The sequence below is a fragment of the Theobroma cacao genome, chromosome 3 (genome assembly GCF_000208745.1).
Source record: "Theobroma cacao cultivar B97-61/B2 chromosome 3, Criollo_cocoa_genome_V2, whole genome shotgun sequence".
In the NCBI taxonomy this organism is placed as follows: domain Eukaryota; kingdom Viridiplantae; phylum Streptophyta; class Magnoliopsida; order Malvales; family Malvaceae; genus Theobroma; species Theobroma cacao.
In genome coordinates this window covers 26952738-26970562 of record NC_030852.1, presented here as the reverse complement: position 1 = coordinate 26970562, position 17825 = coordinate 26952738, and the positions used below count along the sequence as shown (strand labels likewise).

Genomic DNA, 17825 nt, shown 5'->3' with positions numbered 1-17825 from the left:
AAAAGATGAGGAAAACAAGAGCAAAATGGTGTATCCAGAGAAAATGTCAGTTTATTGGATGAATTAATGCCCTTTTTCCATTTCTAAATAGATTGTTATTGTTTCTATTTACTTGCTACCAAACAAAAAAAAGGAAGGAAAAACATAAGGATGTCAGTACTCGTTAATTTCGAGATACCCGAACTCTAACCCTATTAAAAATTAAATACTCTAATCTTATTAACTACTCGAATAATTTAAAAATTACTACCCTAATCCTAACCCTAATACATTCTCACTATCCTATAATTACCTAACCTGTTTAAATACCCAATTAAATTAAAAATTATTAAAATCTTCTTTATGGATACCCAATTATCCAATTAACTTTTCTAATCTCATAACTTCCCTTTAGATTTATATGTTATAAGTTTATATAAACAAAGCTATATATACTGTAATTGATAATTTTATGAGTTATAATTTTTGCAATGTTAATACAAAATAAAAAGTAAATATATTTATATTTAAGTATATATACTAAAAGTATATATATAATAGTAACTATATTCTTNAATAATAGCTTCATGATTTGATTTAATTAATTATAAGGATTTGTTCTTAATTTCATGAAATTAAAAAAAAACATTTAGGTTCCAAAACTATTATAATCTCAAAAACTTTCTTTAAGTATATATATTATAAGATTATATAAATAATGGTATATATATTATAATTAATAATTTTATAAGTCACAATTTTTGTAATGTTAACACAAAATAGAAAGTAAATATATTTATATTAAAAGTACATATATATAATAGTAATTATATTTCTTTATAATATGATATAATATTCAAATTATTTAAACATAATTAACAATCTAATAATTTTTTAATTTAAATATATTATTGTCATTATATTAATAATTAGTGTAACTATACTTTTCATATATTTGTTAGTTTTTAACAAAAAAAATTACTTGTAAAGTTGGTAAAAATTATAAATTTTTAATTTAATTATTAAAATAATACTAAAATATTTATAAATAGTAATCGGGTTTTGATAACGCGTACCCAATGGGTGGTACCCGAACCCTATCCTAACCCGTTTATGGAGTACCCTAACTTGGTGTAACCGAGTAAGGTACCCCGTTGACATCTCTAGAAAAACATGTGCATTGATTGTTCAAGTACTCCAATGTGAACATTGTTGCTTGGTTATAATTAAAAGTACTTACTCTAAGATTAATTGATTTTGTAAAGAAGGGACTGGGAATATTAATAATTAGCTAATTATATGAAGGTGGGTCAATAATAAGAGAAGGAAAAAGTACTATACGCTTATGTGAAGCATATCTTTATGCATAGCAACTTTTGGAAATGTTAAAATTTCAAACAAGCATTTATTATATATATTATTTCTTATGACTATATAATAAGTTTTAATAGTAAAACATTTATATACAAATCAATTTCATTTTAAAGCAATGTAAGAACCAAATCACGAAAATTATATACATACCATTTATGTTAATTAACATTATTTTTGCAACTCCATGAGTATTAGATGTTTTCCTCTCCTAAGTATGCATCTTGATAAACATTTTATTGTATTCTCAGTTAGCTTTCAATTTTGCATGATGAATGCGATTATTCATATGTTAAAATCATCTTGAAATTAAGAGTTTGCAACTATTCCACATTTCAACTAATTGTACTAAAAAAACATTTCAAGTAGTAAAAACGAGGAAGAAGAAGATGCATTTGGGCAAAACCTAAACATACCTAAATTCAATGATGGACTCAAGATTTTGTATGAATGGTTAAAAGGTAAGTATACAAAGTTATGGATCAGATCAATAATTCAATTTATAATAAAAATTAATCACTTTTAAATAAAATTAAATTATAAAGTAAAACTAAGAGATGACGGCCGCCACCTCTACCGCCACCTTCAATCCACCCTTGCCTAAATTTGAAAACATTTTTTAAGTAAACGAATCCACCATACCTTTGATATTGATATGCAAAGTTATCACTTTGCTTCCATGAATGTTCTTGCCAACAAGCATCTCGTTGTACTTGACATTGCAAAACTGTAAACATCGACATTGACGGTTATTACTTTTGCCGTCAATTGCTTGCTCATCGGAATAAACTAATTCGTCGAAGTGCACCTTGAATAGCTTAGTTTCCGACATAAGTTTTGTGCGACAATAATAAAGCATTCGAAGGGCCTTTGAAGTAAGAATCGATTCCATTGAATCCTAATTCATTTGATGCTAAGATGAATATGATTGTCGATTAAACACTATTCAAAACGAAATCTTGATAATATAAAATCAATAGTCGGCAAAATAGTTTAGAATATTTTTAAATAAGACTTTTTTGCTACGTGGCAATTGATATACGTAAATCGACGTAAAAAATTTATATATAGATATATTTATTTTTGATTTTTGATTTTTTTTCTTGTAAAAAATGTAACATTTTCTATTTGAATTAATGTCCTTGATACTGATGTTATTTGTAATATCTTCAAATCCTTGTCAAAAAAATGACCTTCAAATCAAAATCTTACCATATCAATTTGCTACCCTAAATTATCCCCTCTACTTGAATTAATAGTTTTTCTACCTTTCTTTGTGGACTCCTTTTCATCATTACATTTTCAGACCCTTTTCCCCGTACTTAATTGAACCACGTACTCAATTCCCTTTAAAAGAAAGTTAAATTTGCGTAAATGTAGCTTTCTGACCTTGTCCTAATTAATACTCTTAGGAATTTACAAGTAATAATCTCTTATCCAATAAATTGATGTATATACTATTTAGGTACAAAACATACTTGTCAAAAGTAACTATAGTAACGAATTCAAGGAAGAAAAGGGATTACACGTAGTAATTCCAAACTAGTGATTGAGTAAGGTTTAATTAATCGCAGGTAAAATTTCTTCCCACTTGTGAGAGCATAAAATTTCTTGTTTTCGCGAAACGAATCAAATAGAAAAATTAAACTCTAAAAGCAATAAACCCTAAAAACAAAGAAAGAAAGAAAAAGTGGATGTAATAGTGAATAACATGCAGGCAAACACGTGATGGGGTTGATAAGGGAGGGAGCTTATACCATGACAAAAGCCTTTTGTAGGCTACTGAAACTGATGTTCTGTAGGCTTTGTCGGTGAAAAAGTAAAGACACAATTACCTTATTTTCCGCGAGCGTTACATGATGCTTTCGGTAACAAAATGACAAAGGAATCGAAACTAATGTCTCCTCAACGCTGAGTGCTGACCTCATCTTCATTTAGCTTTTGCTCGCCATCAATGTAGCCCTCCCTCTTTTTCTTTTTCATCTTGTTTTTCTCTTTATTTTAACTATACTTTGACAGAAAATAGAATAAAATAAAATAATCTAATTTCACTACAGAAGAATATTTTTTATAGATGCAAGCGATCATTCATATTTCCATTGAAGCTCATACAAATTACTATCATGATAACCAGCAGTCTAAAATTTTTAATATTTTATTTCCTAATAGTATGTGTGCCACTTTGAATAGAAAAGTACTGGTAATGAGGGTTTTGGATCAATGTTAAGCATTATGACAGTTGCTATTGCTCTAGAGTGTCTCAATAACACTAACAACTGTTAAGATACTATTTATAATAATATTCTTGAAAAACTACAAAGGAAAAAGAAATTTCTATGGAGCAGTTGAAAAAAACAAAGAAATATATGGAATTATACCAGTCTATTGTACACAACTACAGCGAAACAGTTGGCTGAAATGGGCATGTAAGACTTAGGGTGTGACCGGTGAGCAACATTTTTGCATCATCATTGTTTACCAAAAAAATAAGCATAAATTACATATCTTTAGCCTTTTATAGGATCCGAACCCTGCTTTTGGTATTGTTCCAGAATAATATTACAATTATTCATGGTTCGCGCATCAAGCAGGCCGTGATTCCACAGCTTGATCATGAATAATCTCCAACACCTGCCAATACAGCAGATGGTAAATTATGACTAACATGAAATCATACATGCAACGTACACAATGAAAAGGGACAGCAAAACTCCAATCACATGCAGAAGACATGATTATTATGAACATGATGATATAATACATCAACCAATCAGAAACACTCAGAAGAGAAGTTAGCATCTGCATACAAAACGAAAGAGGATGAAGCGACCAGTGGTGGAGTATAGAAAAGCAGAGGCGCAAGGCCTGCGCATGTTCATAGCAATAATTTTAATCATAAACAGAAAAGGGGCAATCTACCAGATGAGAGCTGGGGCTTTGACAAGGTCACGCCCATGTAATTTTGAAAATGCTTCACATGCCCATGAAATGTGACCGTCTGCCAACACCCTGCCATGATGAAATCAAATTATTAAAAATGAAACAGCAAATTGATAACCACAACACTAATTTTCTTTTTGAAGACACCACAATACTAATTCAAAACTAATCAACCAAATACGAGAAACAAATAAAGAACTAATAAATCACTCAGTGCAACTCTGTGTGAAATAAGTAACCGCCAAAGAAACACAACAACAAAACTAATTCTGGGTATCATATAGGCCGGACTGAAATGTGTTAAAAGAAACTTTTTTGTATAATAGTTAGAGAGAGAGAGAAAGAAAGAAAGAAAACCATGTATCTCACAGATTCAGATCAAATGCAATTGTTACACAAAAATATCTTAGAGGAAGGTCCAAGCAAGGAGGATATGGCTTATATTAGAATGGCAAATCCTATGTCCCTACATCCATGATCCCCCCTCCCCTTTCGCCACAGAACTTATAATGGGATCGATTACATGATTTTGGCAACCGGTTTCAAGTGAGAAAGGTAAAAGAAAGAGAGAAACAAAGCAAAAACCATAAGAAAAATGAAAGACAAGATTACCTTTGCTTCCTCACAAAAGAGTTCCACAAATGCATTATTTGCTTCTCATCTTTGGTTACATCTACGAAATCATCAAGCATCTGCAACATGCTAGAGTATATTAATGCAAACTTGTAAATGCATTAAGCTGAGATGCAAATGATTCAAGGGCCCTAACTACCCAAACCAGGCATTGCAGACATTCATAGCACCATTCATTTTTGTAATCATTTATAAACAATAGTAATTATTGATTTGCACGTCATCATTATTTATATATTCACTGATTTCATTTCCCAGCTTGTCCACATTGCAGGTAATCCTCCTATGTCCCTAAATCATTTTCATGAGAATAAATTCTAAACAAATCTTTTCATAAATTACACTTTAACAATTTCTTTGGGGACAATCCACTAATATCAAAGTAGTTACTATGCTTCTGATTGCTCTATATTAGTCTAAAGACTATGCCTCTCAACCAGTGTTTGTGATACCTGCATCACCCTTCGATTCTTAGCTAGCCACTGACCAAAATCCAAAATGGTTATGTCCTTCCAAACAAACATTATGAAAGAATAAACAAATAAACAAAGAAACATAAACATACCCTTCGATCTTCAAAATCTGCAACATCATCATCAACCTCATCCTCGCTGTCTCTGTCAGACATTACTTGATCTATTGCCATTGGCTTCAAGCAGAGATGTACACAGTTTCAGAAATTTTTATGCATAAAATGCAAGTGACATTAGTCACGAATTTCATGATTGACTCAGTTTCTTAATATCTCTTGACAAAAACTAATGCAAAGGCATATTAAGTATACCACGCAACATATCTCAAAGGGAAAACCAGAACCACAGTCCCCACTCCATTTCATATGCCCTCCACAGACAGCTAGCTAGGCCACAAATCAAAAATTAGATCCACACTCTTAATAGTGTTAATGTGTGTGTGAGATAAGTGTAAGCAACACCAGGCAATCTTTTTCTCTTTCCTCTCTTTTTGTCTCTCTCCTCGTTCTTTTACAATGTACAAATTATAGATATCCCTGCATTTTCCCACAATCAAATAAGAAACACAAATTACAAAGTAGTCAGTCACCTGTGCTCTATGTGAGTGGAAAAACTGTCGCTTCTGAAGGAGTGTACGGCTGAAAAGACAAAGAAAGGACAACATCAAACCCATTTTCATTGTTAAAAAATAAACCCTTTATTCTAGGGTGAAAAAGTTAGGGTTGAGAAGCAAGCAAATGACATAAACAACTGACAAGTCCAAATGATCACATCAATTTATAAGAACAAAGTTCCATCTTCGAACTAGTTAATTGCAGCTGTTCTTGTCAGTTCTATTTCTAAACTGGGAGGGAGACGGTGGTTATCAGGTTTACAACATATAATCCTGAATCAGGAATGGCAGTGGCTGCTTGACACATAGGGAAGTGGAGAGAGTAGCTCCCCACCCCTACAGCTTTGAGACCAACATTCTCTAGCAAAATAATCATCCAACAGTAGCTTTTACCATTTGCACCAGTTAATACCTATGCAGCAAGGCATTAAAAAACAAATAAAAAAGGACTAAGCAATGCTTTCAAATTCACAGAACAAGCTCCACCAGCAATGCTCATATGAAATAAGTTATGCATTTTTACCATGGTACAGCTTTGGAATGAATTAAGAGCATGCTGAATGAACAGAGAAAGCAAACCAAGACATACTTTCTTGGATCAGAACGTTCCATTGATAATTTTCTTGTCTTTGCAAATTGCAACAAGGCAGGGGGCCCAAGATTGTTTCCAGACACTGATTGAACACGTTCAGAATCAGAATAAGATTGTCCTGCAGCACCTGAAACCCCTGCAACATTGAAACTGGATGGAACATGTTGCACACACTCCACCTCACCAATTCTAGCATTTTGTAAAATGTTTCCACCTGAGACAAGAACCCTTCTGTCAGTATTTAAACGAGATGAATTGACAAAGATAATTCCTCCAGCTGATCTGTTCAATCTATAGAGTTCCTATTAGGCTTATGCACATAGTTATGACAGGTAAGTCAACAACAATATGCTCATAACAAGTTTTTGATCATATGATTCATTGGTAGTTGTTGGGCATCTATTGCATTTCCATCAACTTGAGTCAAGCACCATTGCATTCCATCCTACATGCATTTGATTCTTGGCCCCAGAGCATGTACTAAACAATCTTGCTTTAAGCTTGGAATATTTGGAAACATAATTGGAGTTACCAGAAATCAGTATCTCAACTTCAAACACCAATGCTCAACCTATTTAGAGGGATTACTAGGAAGAGACTTATTTTTAGCCAAAGCAGGGGGCTTGTTCTGTTTCTTTTTTAAGTCCATAATCTTTGTTTCAGTTTCCCTCATCTGTGAGTACCTAGACAGCTTTCCATTTCTTAAAGAATATATTAAATTTGGTTAAACAAAATAATTATCTTATTAAAAAAATAATTAGTATGCAATCATAAATATAGATGGCATACCATGAACCTTGTCAAGAAGCTCACAGTCTCCAGCTGGCAGATTTGGTTCTAAGAAAACGGGATTCACATGCCTTGCAACTAGGCTCTTTGGTCGTCTACGCCTTAATTGCTTTGAGCTGTACAAACACATGAGCTACCAACTTCATTTCATGGGAATAACCTGAGGGCAAAGAAACACACTAGTACATAAAATGGCAAATTAAACAACTTACCAAAAGAAGAAAGTTTGTTGTTTAGGATCAACACCATCTGCAACAATCTGAATAAAATACATACACATGGAAATTAGAAGAGCAAAACAAAGGGCAATTCATATGGAAACTAGAGATATTGCACGGTTCCAATTTTCTTGTCTATCTGAAGATGGAAGCTAGCATCTTTATTCACCATATAGCTATCTGAAAAACAAAAGGGGGGGGGGTGGGGTTGTGGGACTAAATCTAAATGGATACTCAACCTTTGCAAGATTTAGAAACACAAACTCCTAATGACAACAGAGGGACATTGATGCAAGGGAACATGTAAATAGCATTCATACGAGAAGCAGAATACAAGAGAAAGGTAAGTAAAATAAAACTCAAATTTTGAAGTATTAAGTATCCTTTAACCCTATATATTTGTAAGAAACTGTATCAATATAAAAAAGGGTCTGACCCATTAACATTGGTTCAAATCAGTTCACTTAACAGCTGGTTTTAATTCAGTTATGAAAAGAAAAATAAAACTAGTTAACAAATAGAGTACTGCAAGGCTTGGTAAGAAAATGTTCTGACCTCAGATCTCCAAATGTCAGTTTTGACTGACACATTGACAGCTTGATACTCTTCAGTTACCTACAACATACCCATGTATTAAAATTTTGGTATGCCAGCATCAATTATCAAAATACCACCACAGATTCCTGAAGTTTACCAACCCAAAATTCAAAGTGAAAGAGATCATGGGATGCTGGCAAGTGATGCCTCAGACCCTATATAAAAAGTTAAGCATCAACCATTAAAGTCTAAGTACTATGAATTAAAATCATTTGAATCAAAATGATATAGAATAATAAAAAAATGGAAGAAAAGGAACAACCTTAAAGCTTGCACATTTTACCAAGCAGAAAGGGCATGAGAAGTCTTCAGTTACTGCAAATAAATGGAATTTACGACGTTATATCAATAAGATGAGATTATATAATATTCCAAAACCAAATGCTAACGATTAAATAGTTGACAAAAGTGTCTACCACACCAGAACCAAAAAGATTGAAGAAAAATAATCCTTTGCTTGAGGGTCCAAGCAGTCTAATAAATACCAATAGCATTACAGACCAAAAATAGTATCTTTAATTTCAGACTGCAATTTCTGAGTCACAACCTCTACCACTCTTCAAATAGTTACAAGTAAAGCACAAAAACATGTATATGATTCAAACCCCAACCAAAACACCTCCCCACCCCCCAGCCCCACCCCCCCAAAAAAAAATGAAAATAAACATAGGAGATGTATGAACTAAGAAACAATACCTTCAGTCCTCTGTAACTTGTTGTTGTAATATCTGTAATTAAAGATGACATTCCCCGCTCTCAACCTAGAACCAAAATAGCAAATTTTTTTTGTCTTACAAAGAGAATTAAGAGGAAATCACATCATGCAAACTCACAATCCTTTTTTCTTCCAACTGTATATTTTCTTTTGGAGGAGGGGGACTAGGTTTGAAAGACAAAAGATTATATAGTCTATAAGCCCTTCAACACAAATAAGTTTAAATGGTCAGTAAATCAAATTAAACATCAAAGTCAGCTCATTCAAGGAATTTCAGAGCAGGACATTTTCCCTTATGCTATATTCTTTGCTCTTGTCCCATATATTAGAATCCCAAGGCTTTTCAATTATCTCAGAGCTTGAATCTCATAAGTTTCCAAGAGAAGAAATACATAAAGCAAAGACTTGAACAGATTCTACAATAAAGATTAAGCAAATCACACTCTTCCAATACAAGCTTTGTCATGAATCCCACATCAGAGAAAATAAATGATCCTAGTCCCAAAACGAAGAGAAGCTCGTAAAGGGAACATAAGGGAGGATGTCATGGTCCTAAAGAGGAGTCATGAATCTCACATCGGCAGTGTACTAGAGTGATACTAGGCATTTAAAGGTTCACACCACCTTCAACCTATGAGACATCTTTTGTGAGACAAAATCGTAAAGCCAATAGGCCAAAGCAAACAATACATCACAAGAGTTGGTGTGGACCGTGACAGTTGGTATCAGAGCAAACTCTGGGGTACTAGTGATGTGTCACTGAGGACAGTGGGCACTTGCTGAAGTGGGGGAGGATGTTACTGTCCTAACGTGGAACCATGTGAATTCCACATTGAAGAGATATGCATCTAGCGAGTAACACCATAAATCCCACATCGAAGAGAAGCACCTAAAGGGGAACCAAGAGGGGATGTCGTGGTCCTAGAAGAGACTATGAATCTCACATTGGCTATGTACTAGGGTAACACTAGGCATTTAAGGGTTTACACCACCTTCAACCTGTGAAGCACCTTTTATAAGACAACCGTGAAGTTAGTGGGTTAAAGCAGACAAGGCTTCACAAGACTTGGTGTGGACCATGACACATTGACAGGCAACACACGTGATGCAACTTGTACATAAATAGTATATCTGTAAATGGCATTGCCCTACATCCGAATCCCAGAATCGTAAACCTAATGTTTAACAAAAGAATTCATGCTGCCTGAAATAAAGCAAATGACTTTGCTATACAATCTATGGCTATTAGAATTTTAATGATAAATTTAGGCAGTCTCAGCAGAAATAATTGCCATACCATCATCACAAACAAACAATCCCTCATGTTAGACTTAGGTTCAGACTATCTAGTTCCTTCCGGTCACCACATGCTTGTAAAATAACTTTCATTGGAATACCAAAAATTAGTACAAGAAAAAATAAATCTAAATATTATAATTTAGCTGAATTAAGAGAGTACATGAGACTGAAAGATAGAGAGTTCTGACAAACTAGTTAAAGAAAGGACAAGATTATTTGCATACATAGAGGACAATAGGCAAAATTGGGTAACATGAATAATTTTTCAGAACATAGAAAAGGTCATAAGTTTGATTAGAACAACCAAACTACATTTAATAATAATTATTTACTATTGAGGATTACCGAATAATATGAGACAGTGATGAAGAAGAAATGCCACTGCATGTGTATGAGTTATAGGGAGATTTTTCCTTTGCCCCAGCCTCCTCAGCAGAAATGATGACCTGCAGCTGCAGTGATTGGTTCTTTTGGAGCACAAATAGTAAAAATAAATACAATAAGTAAACTATATCGAGAAAATCGGAAATGTCTAATCTAAATGAAACGAGAAAATATGAAAGCAGGGACATACCATGGATAAAGAATTGCTGGAATTTTGGATTAAGATGCATTTGTCCTCATTCAAACAATTCAACTGCAGCAAGAACAAAAAGAATAACAGTGATTCAGACATTTATACAAGTTTGAATCATCACTGCTTGAACATTCATTGCCATTTTCTACACTGATTATATTGAGGAATCTAAGGCAAGTTGAACACATGGCTAGAGTGTCATTTGACTAGCAGCCAGCAACAATAGAAGCAGCAAGCCAGCTCATGACAAAGTGCCCTGGCCAGTTTAGTTCTTTATTTAATCAAATATGAAAGAAACACGTAAGCACAGGGGAACCTGATTGAATTAGCAAATGCTTTAGCAACACAATCAACAACCCAAAAACATAGAGCCCATGCTACTTATATATACCAATTGTGTCAACCACTATACTACACTATAATCCTTTGATACCATTGTACAAATATTTCTCTGTTTCTACTAGCTTCTCAAACTGCAGTCAAACTTTTCTTTGAAGCACTCGTACATGTACATGGTAGAAGTTCACAATATCCCTTCAACTCAAGCTGAGCTTAGGATGTATTCTCAAGCTCAGAATGAGAGATGGCATAGTTGAACAATATCACGGGCATATTCACAATGAAAGCACCAAAGAAAAAAAACAAAGGCCCAAGATTCAACTCCAGAATCATTCCTTAAAAATGTTTTTTATGTTTGAAAAGATAATCAAACAAAATTGTCCCAGAAGCAGAATTTAAGCAATGTCCTAGGAGTGGTACATTAATGACTCGGCCATACACACAAAAACAACCAAGCAAAGACTTTTACCGAGTCTTAGACAACACTTTGGCAATAATATTGACTGAAATAGTAGCTAAGCAATAAGTAGCACAGCACTCCAGAATAAAACAATTATAACCAATAAGCTTTGATGCCAAACCTTCAATGAGCAAGAATGCATCTCAACGGGCAATGTCATCTCAGCTCTTTGTCCCAAACTCAAGTTAGGGGATTTCTCCAATGACATATATAGTGATTCCAACGGTATCCTACCCCATAGGCAGCATCCTCCACCATTTGCTGATGTGAATTAAAGAAAAAGAAAACCAAAGTGACATTCAAGAAATTTTTTACAATTCACTCTAAAATTAAGCAGTTATAAGGATCTAATGAATGCACCTGCATATAAAGGACCTATGGAAATACATACCAAAGCTGACAAGCAAAATGGCAAGTGAGCCAGATTTGGCCTCTATAGCTAGCTTATTAATCTCAGGGAGAATAAAATTAGCTTGAGCTTGATTACTGCCCTCAATGCCAGTGAAGCTAGTCAAGATACATGCCCGACGGAAACGATAAACTGCAGAATACTTCATTGTGGGATTGAAAAAGTAAATATATCATAAATGAATTACAAAAAGAGTACAACAACACACACAAAAAAGATACACAGACTAAAGAATTTAGCCTGAATGTACACAATGACACACCATACCTCTGCAACCGCAACATCAGAAACTAGTCTCGCCAACAGGATGTATAGAGGAAAAAGACTTTGAGTCAGTACACCTCCATTCACAATCCCTGACACGGACACTGTCATTTGTATTCTACATATCAATCAAAGCAAATGCAGTTAATAACTCAAATTTAACTGCATATAAAAATATTTGATCAAAGAAAACAAGACAGCACACCAACAAGCAAATACTAAGAAATAACCATCATGCAAAATTCAATTAAAAAGGTCATCAACAAAAACACAAAAAAAATGTAGTTAATACCTCAAAGTTACCTATATATATATATATATATATATATCTCAAATTTAACCAAAGTAAATAAGCCAATGCACCACCAGCAAGCAACATTAAGTAACAAATGATCATCAAAATTTTACTTAATAAATTCATTCAAAATCACACAAAAAATAGAATATAATTCTATAGTAATAAAAAAAAAAAAACTTATTGTCANCTTAAATTGTCACTCCCGAACTGCTACTAATTCTAACAATTTCTGTTTTATGAATACGTATTGTCAAACATAAGAAAACATATAACAGATTTGCCTATCTTAAATGCCACCAAATATTCTCTCCAAAATCACCAAAAGGCACCAATGAAGGTCCATATGCCTTTCAAGTTTTCCCATTGATACACTATAATAGGAAACAAACGGACATGCTACAGTAAGCACTCGCAACCATAACCTTCAGAAATATATCATTTACAATTAGCAAATCAAACTATTACCTCATTTTGTGTTTTGCCAGAATTTTGTAACGCAGACATCTTTGAAGAAATGATGGCTGCATAAAAAAACAAAAACAAGAATCCACTGAAAAATGGTCACATATAAATAGGCAGAATAAATTCTGCAAATATAAATGTTAAAAATAAAGGAAAATCTCTTCCAATGAAAAGAAGGGTGGTTCAAAGCAGCAGGCCAAATTTGAACTGCCTGCAATGCCACAGTCAATCTACATAAAAACATAAAATGGCTGATGCAACAAGAAGCAGAAGTATTACATTTCTCACAGCACGTCTTTGAAGAATGTTATAGAGTTCTACAGGCTTGCAATAAATAGATAGACTCTCTTCAGCAGCAAGTTCCTCTTCTGCAGATAAATGCAGGCGGGAATCTTCTCGGCACATCTGATCTGTGCTTCTTGAATAGCTAGAAAAAAGAAATGCAAATTAGAACCCCTACTTGTGAACTTAACCAAATAGGCATAGTCCAAACCATACTTCATTATAATATGAAAACAAACTAAAATTCGATAACAGACCAACAATCATCAAGCATTAGTCTCGGAACAAGAAATTATAACAATGCCCTTGAAATGAACATCGTTTGCATTATCATATATCCACGAAAAATTTACCATGACATGATTAGAACCAGGGCCAAAATGCGTAAGCTGATAATTACGTGAAACTTGAATACCAAACATAAGTACTACTACAACATATTGGCATGATAAATAGGAAAACATTAAAGATATGTTTAATCGGAGAGAACATACGAGGCGGTTTCACGAGCCACTAAAGGAATGCCCGGCATTCTTATTAGCTAATGCTTAAGTATAGTATCATAGCTTTCTCTCAACTTTTTTCCACCACAAAGTATCTTAAAATTAACCACCTCAAACCTGCAAAGCAGAAACCAACCTCGTAAAACTCTAATTAATTTTAAAATGAATTTTATATCAAGAAATGCATATATTAACAAAAAACAAAACCACTCAAAAATTTCATAGAATATAAACCAGTTTAAATTATTTCTGTTACAGATTAAAGCTCGAATGATTTTTCTCCTTTAGACATTCCTCAATCTCTCCAAAACAAAAATTAAGAAATAGAAAATATGAGGAGAAGTGGTGAAGAGTACATGACAAGAGAGTTAAGGCTTGAAAAAGATAAACAAAAAAAAGCATACAATAGAGCAAATAAAAACAATCGAAAATGAAAGGGAATTAAGAGAAGAAGATGAACTAACCTTTGAGAAAGTAAGAACCCTAATTGGGAGCTTGAAAATAGGAAGAGAACCTTTTAATTTTCGAATCGGAATTGAGCATTCAACCCTTTTTCAAAGGAGAAATCGAGAAAAAGGGAGAGAAGCGTCGAGTGTGTGAGTTTTTGTGCGTTTTGATAATGGCTTACTCGCGCACCACTCTCGAAGCTCTTTTTTATTTTTTAACTTTTTATTTTATCTACATAGCGGTTTCGGTTCTCTGTGGTTAGGTGTAGCCTTTTACGTTGTTGCTACTCAAATTTCACCTGCAGCTTGCCAAGTGTGGATACACAATAATCCTTTTTACTTTTTAGATTTTTTTACCTATCTAAAAAAATTTATATTGTATTTTAATTAAATAATAATTAATATTTTTTAAATTAAAAAAATATTTTTTGATGTTTTTTATTCAAAATAATTTTTTAATATTATTATATAATATAATTTAAAAAAACTCAAATTAACATATGATGTCATCAATTAAAAAATTATACTATCAAAGTTTAATTATAAAAATTTAATATCGTTATTAATTATTTTAAATTGATATTTAATTATAATAACAAAAATTAAAATTTATTAAATTAAGGTAAAAGAACTAACACGATAAAATTAAGATATATAGTAAAATAAATCAGACTTCAAACTTTGACTTAAAACCAAATAACAAATGCTAAAAAACAAATATATAGCTAGAAATCTAATTCAATCTATTCCTCACTTACACACCTAAAACAGAATCGGATTGATAAAATAATAAAACAACGGAATTTTAGTAAAAGATTTTATTTTATTACATGGATTTAATCTTATTTTTAGCACAGCTTATTTAAAGAAGTAAGTATTAGGTAAAAATTTTATTTACATTAAACAATAAGCTCTGTATTGTAAATTATGGGGTTAATTAAATATTAGAATATCCTTTTTTATTATAATAAATTTATCAGATGCCCCCAAAGTGATACAATTATTGTAATATACTGCTGCAGTTGTATCGGAGAATTAGCAGTGTCCAAGTGATATAAGTAAATCCAGATTGTTAAAGAAAGCTAGGTTGAGCTGTCAACATACTGTAATGGAAGATTATCTGTTAATTAACTTTACTCTAAATAAACAGAAAAAGTCGGATTTTTTTTTACTAGGGAAGAACAATACATGATTACTGTTAATTATAGCATGAAGGGACGCGTACCGGAGTTTCGGCAAAGGGTTGATTTGATAACATAAAACAATTTTCACGATAAGCTAATTTTAATCCAAAAGGCCTGAAAATCGAGGTTGCCACAGTATTAGCTAATTAAATCTCAACCGTATCTTTGACTGTTTTTACATAGAAATAAAATTAAAAAAAAAATCTTGCCATGTTCAGGAATTGACAAAAATAAAGCGGCTATAAATGCCTGTAGGAGAGCTTGGTTTATCAGAGAGATAAACAAGGGTTTGAATTCAATATATATATGTGTGTGTGTTATAAACCAAATAAAGTGCCTGCCCCTAAGAGAGGAATTGAAGGTGTAGAGCGAATGGTGAAAGAAACAGGGAGAAAGTGTTCTCATTGTGGACATAATGGCCATAATTCCAGAACTTGTCACGGGAAGGGTTGTGTCAAGCTTTTCGGTGTGAATATATCTACCGTGGAAAAGCAAGAAAGTTTCATGAAAAAGAGTTTTAGCATGGAGAGTCTGCGGTCTCATCATGCAGAATATAATAACAATGCTCCTTCTGTCGACGACGGGTACTTGTCTGATGGGCAGATTCACTCTAGGAAAAGCAACGCTGCCCGTGAAAGAAAAAGAGGTATTCCTATTTGTTTTTCATTTTGTTCTTCTTGTTCTCAGCCTTTTCTTTTTGGGGGGGGCATTCATCGGCTTTTCTGGTGGTGTAATCCGAGTTTCTTGATCATCACGTATTTGAATTTGTTAGCATTAATTGGTTATCAAGAAGCGGCTGGCATTGATTAACCATTGAATTTATGTGGATCCTCGTTATTATTTTTAGATCGGAACAGATTGAATGAAGCCTATATAAACAAAGTATTGACATGAACAAGCTAATCTGGGATAGCATTATTGAGTTATTTTTACCATGTTTCTGATATATTGTAAATTATTGTAACATCTGTTTTGCTCTTGCTCAGGGAAGCCTTGGACGGAAGAGGAGCATAGAATCTTCTTGGCAGGTTTGAGGAAGTTGGGGAAAGGTGATTGGAGAGGGATTTCAAAGAAATTTGTAACCACTAGGACCCCAACGCAAGTTGCTAGCCACGCGCAGAAGTATTTCCTGAGGCAGGCTGGGAATGATAAGAAGAAACGCAGGCCAAGCTTATTTGATATGGCTTTTCAAGAACTCGAATCCGTAATATCTCTTAATCCCTCTCTCACTTATCAACAACAATTTATAGTTAATGTTTTCATGTACATGACTAGAGAGTTCGTGGTTTTAACAGAATGAAAGTCCTCCGGGTTCCGCCGCAGAACAAACTACTAGAGATTCTTCTGACCAGGTTAAAGCACCATCTCCGATTGCGAACCGATTTCCACATCTTTGCTTGGATGATCGTCCAGTCACGTCCCTGACTGCATCTCATAGTTTTCCAACTTATTATCACAGGATTCAACCCCTGGTAAGGAGCTATTAGCAATTCATAATTTCCCCTTGGAAATGCCATAACCTCATATAGAAAACTTCATCAATTTAGCAGGCAGGAGGAGCTCCCAATGGACAAGTCTTTCCAGAAGCTAAAATGATGCCTTCACTGCCATTTCTCCATGCAATGAATTATGCAGGGCTGCATTATGGTTACATGGCTAAAGCTCTAGGGTGCGCACCTGCTGCTCACCCGTCTGGTATACCTTCGCCATGGTCAGTTCAGCACAGCATGTTTCGAGCAGGCCCTGGTGCTTCACCAGCAGAAAAAGATCTTTTGGAGCTTAAGATTGGGCCTCCTCAATCATCAAAAAATACAAGTATGCTATCTCAGGCATCATCGATTAGTGTGATTTGAAATAAAAAAGTTGTCTAGTAATGTTGATTTATTCATTTTTGGTGCCAAGCTGAGTAGAATTAGAACGAAAGGGAGTTAATTATTTAATCAATAATCTTTTTAAAGCTACAGTTCCAGTGCCACTTATGAAACCAGAAGTTTGATCATCGGTGATTAAAAAGTCCAAGCATTCAATAACTAAGATCTCTTCTTTATTGAAAAATCCTACGCCTAAACAGCCCATATGTAAAGCACAGCAAGACTGAGATTCAAGCAGACTATCATCTTAACTTCATTTAGCACTAAACTATAAAATAAAATTGAAAAGACTGTCATCCTAGCTTGTTCTAGAATGGGAAATTCGGAAAATTACAGGAGCTTACGTCTAAATATCTTACATGCATGTACTCGTAGACAACCTTGGAGCTCTAGTTCGCAAGAAGCTAACCAGCTTCCTTAAATTTCACAAGCAGAAAATGTTGATTGACAAATGCTAACTATTAAGTAAATAAGTTGCATTTGGAACACTTGATTGCACGATCCATATCAA

General features: G+C 33.6%; 2 protein-coding genes across 5 annotated transcripts; one reads left to right on the top strand and one right to left on the bottom strand.

Moving 5' to 3' along the window:
* Positions 3615 to 14456, bottom strand: LOC18605281 (polycomb group protein EMBRYONIC FLOWER 2). Of its 3 annotated transcripts, none has more exons than XM_007038201.2 (21): positions 14278 to 14456; positions 13805 to 13930; positions 13308 to 13455; positions 13032 to 13087; positions 12272 to 12386; positions 11987 to 12146; positions 11717 to 11856; positions 10794 to 10856; positions 10565 to 10686; positions 8902 to 8966; positions 8468 to 8520; positions 8307 to 8360; positions 8164 to 8223; positions 7603 to 7649; positions 7391 to 7506; positions 6599 to 6815; positions 5986 to 6034; positions 5489 to 5572; positions 4903 to 4982; positions 4270 to 4359; positions 3615 to 3981 (listed from the first exon to the last, which is right to left on the bottom strand). In XM_007038201.2, the coding sequence occupies exons 2-21, from the start codon at positions 13840 to 13842 to the stop codon at positions 3858 to 3860; spliced, it is 1881 nt and encodes a 626-aa protein (XP_007038263.2). In that variant the 5' UTR covers positions 13843 to 13930; positions 14278 to 14456; the 3' UTR covers positions 3615 to 3857. The 3 variants fall into 3 exon arrangements, with proteins under 3 accessions (XP_007038263.2, XP_017973722.1, XP_007038264.2); XM_018118233.1 differs by having other exon boundaries at positions 10565 to 10671; XM_007038202.2 differs by lacking the exon at positions 13805 to 13930 and having other exon boundaries at positions 14278 to 14441.
* On the top strand, positions 15779 to 17331 carry LOC18605280. 2 transcript variants are annotated; one of them, XM_007038199.2, is made up of 4 exons: positions 15779 to 16089; positions 16430 to 16647; positions 16739 to 16915; positions 16994 to 17331. In XM_007038199.2, the coding sequence occupies exons 1-4, from the start codon at positions 15816 to 15818 to the stop codon at positions 17294 to 17296; spliced, it is 972 nt and encodes a 323-aa protein (XP_007038261.2). In that variant the 5' UTR covers positions 15779 to 15815; the 3' UTR covers positions 17297 to 17331. The 2 variants fall into 2 exon arrangements, with proteins under 2 accessions (XP_007038261.2, XP_007038262.2); XM_007038200.2 differs by having other exon boundaries at positions 16991 to 17331.

What these genes read in the sequence shown, in the direction of transcription:
- LOC18605280 (XM_007038200.2), top strand. Translation starts at nt 15,816, where the DNA reads ATGGTGAAAGAAACAGGGAGAAAGTGTTCTCATTGTGGACATAATGGC. An exon ending in TGCCCGTGAAAGAAAAAGAG is followed by an intron (nt 16,090 to 16,429) that starts GTATTCCTATTT and finishes GCTCTTGCTCAG; the next exon opens with GGAAGCCTTGGACGGAAGAG. An exon ending in ATCACAGGATTCAACCCCTG is followed by an intron (nt 16,916 to 16,990) that starts GTAAGGAGCTAT and finishes TCATCAATTTAG; the next exon opens with CAGGCAGGAGGAGCTCCCAA.
- LOC18605281 (XM_007038201.2), bottom strand. Translation starts at nt 13,842, where the DNA reads ATGCCGGGCATTCCTTTAGTGGCTCGTGAAACCGCCTC. An exon ending in AAAGACGTGCTGTGAGAAAT is followed by an intron (nt 13,088 to 13,307) that starts GTAATACTTCTG and finishes TTTTTTATGCAG; the next exon opens with CCATCATTTCTTCAAAGATG. An exon ending in CCAGCAATTCTTTATCCATG is followed by an intron (nt 10,687 to 10,793) that starts GTATGTCCCTGC and finishes GTGCTCCAAAAG; the next exon opens with AACCAATCACTGCAGCTGCA.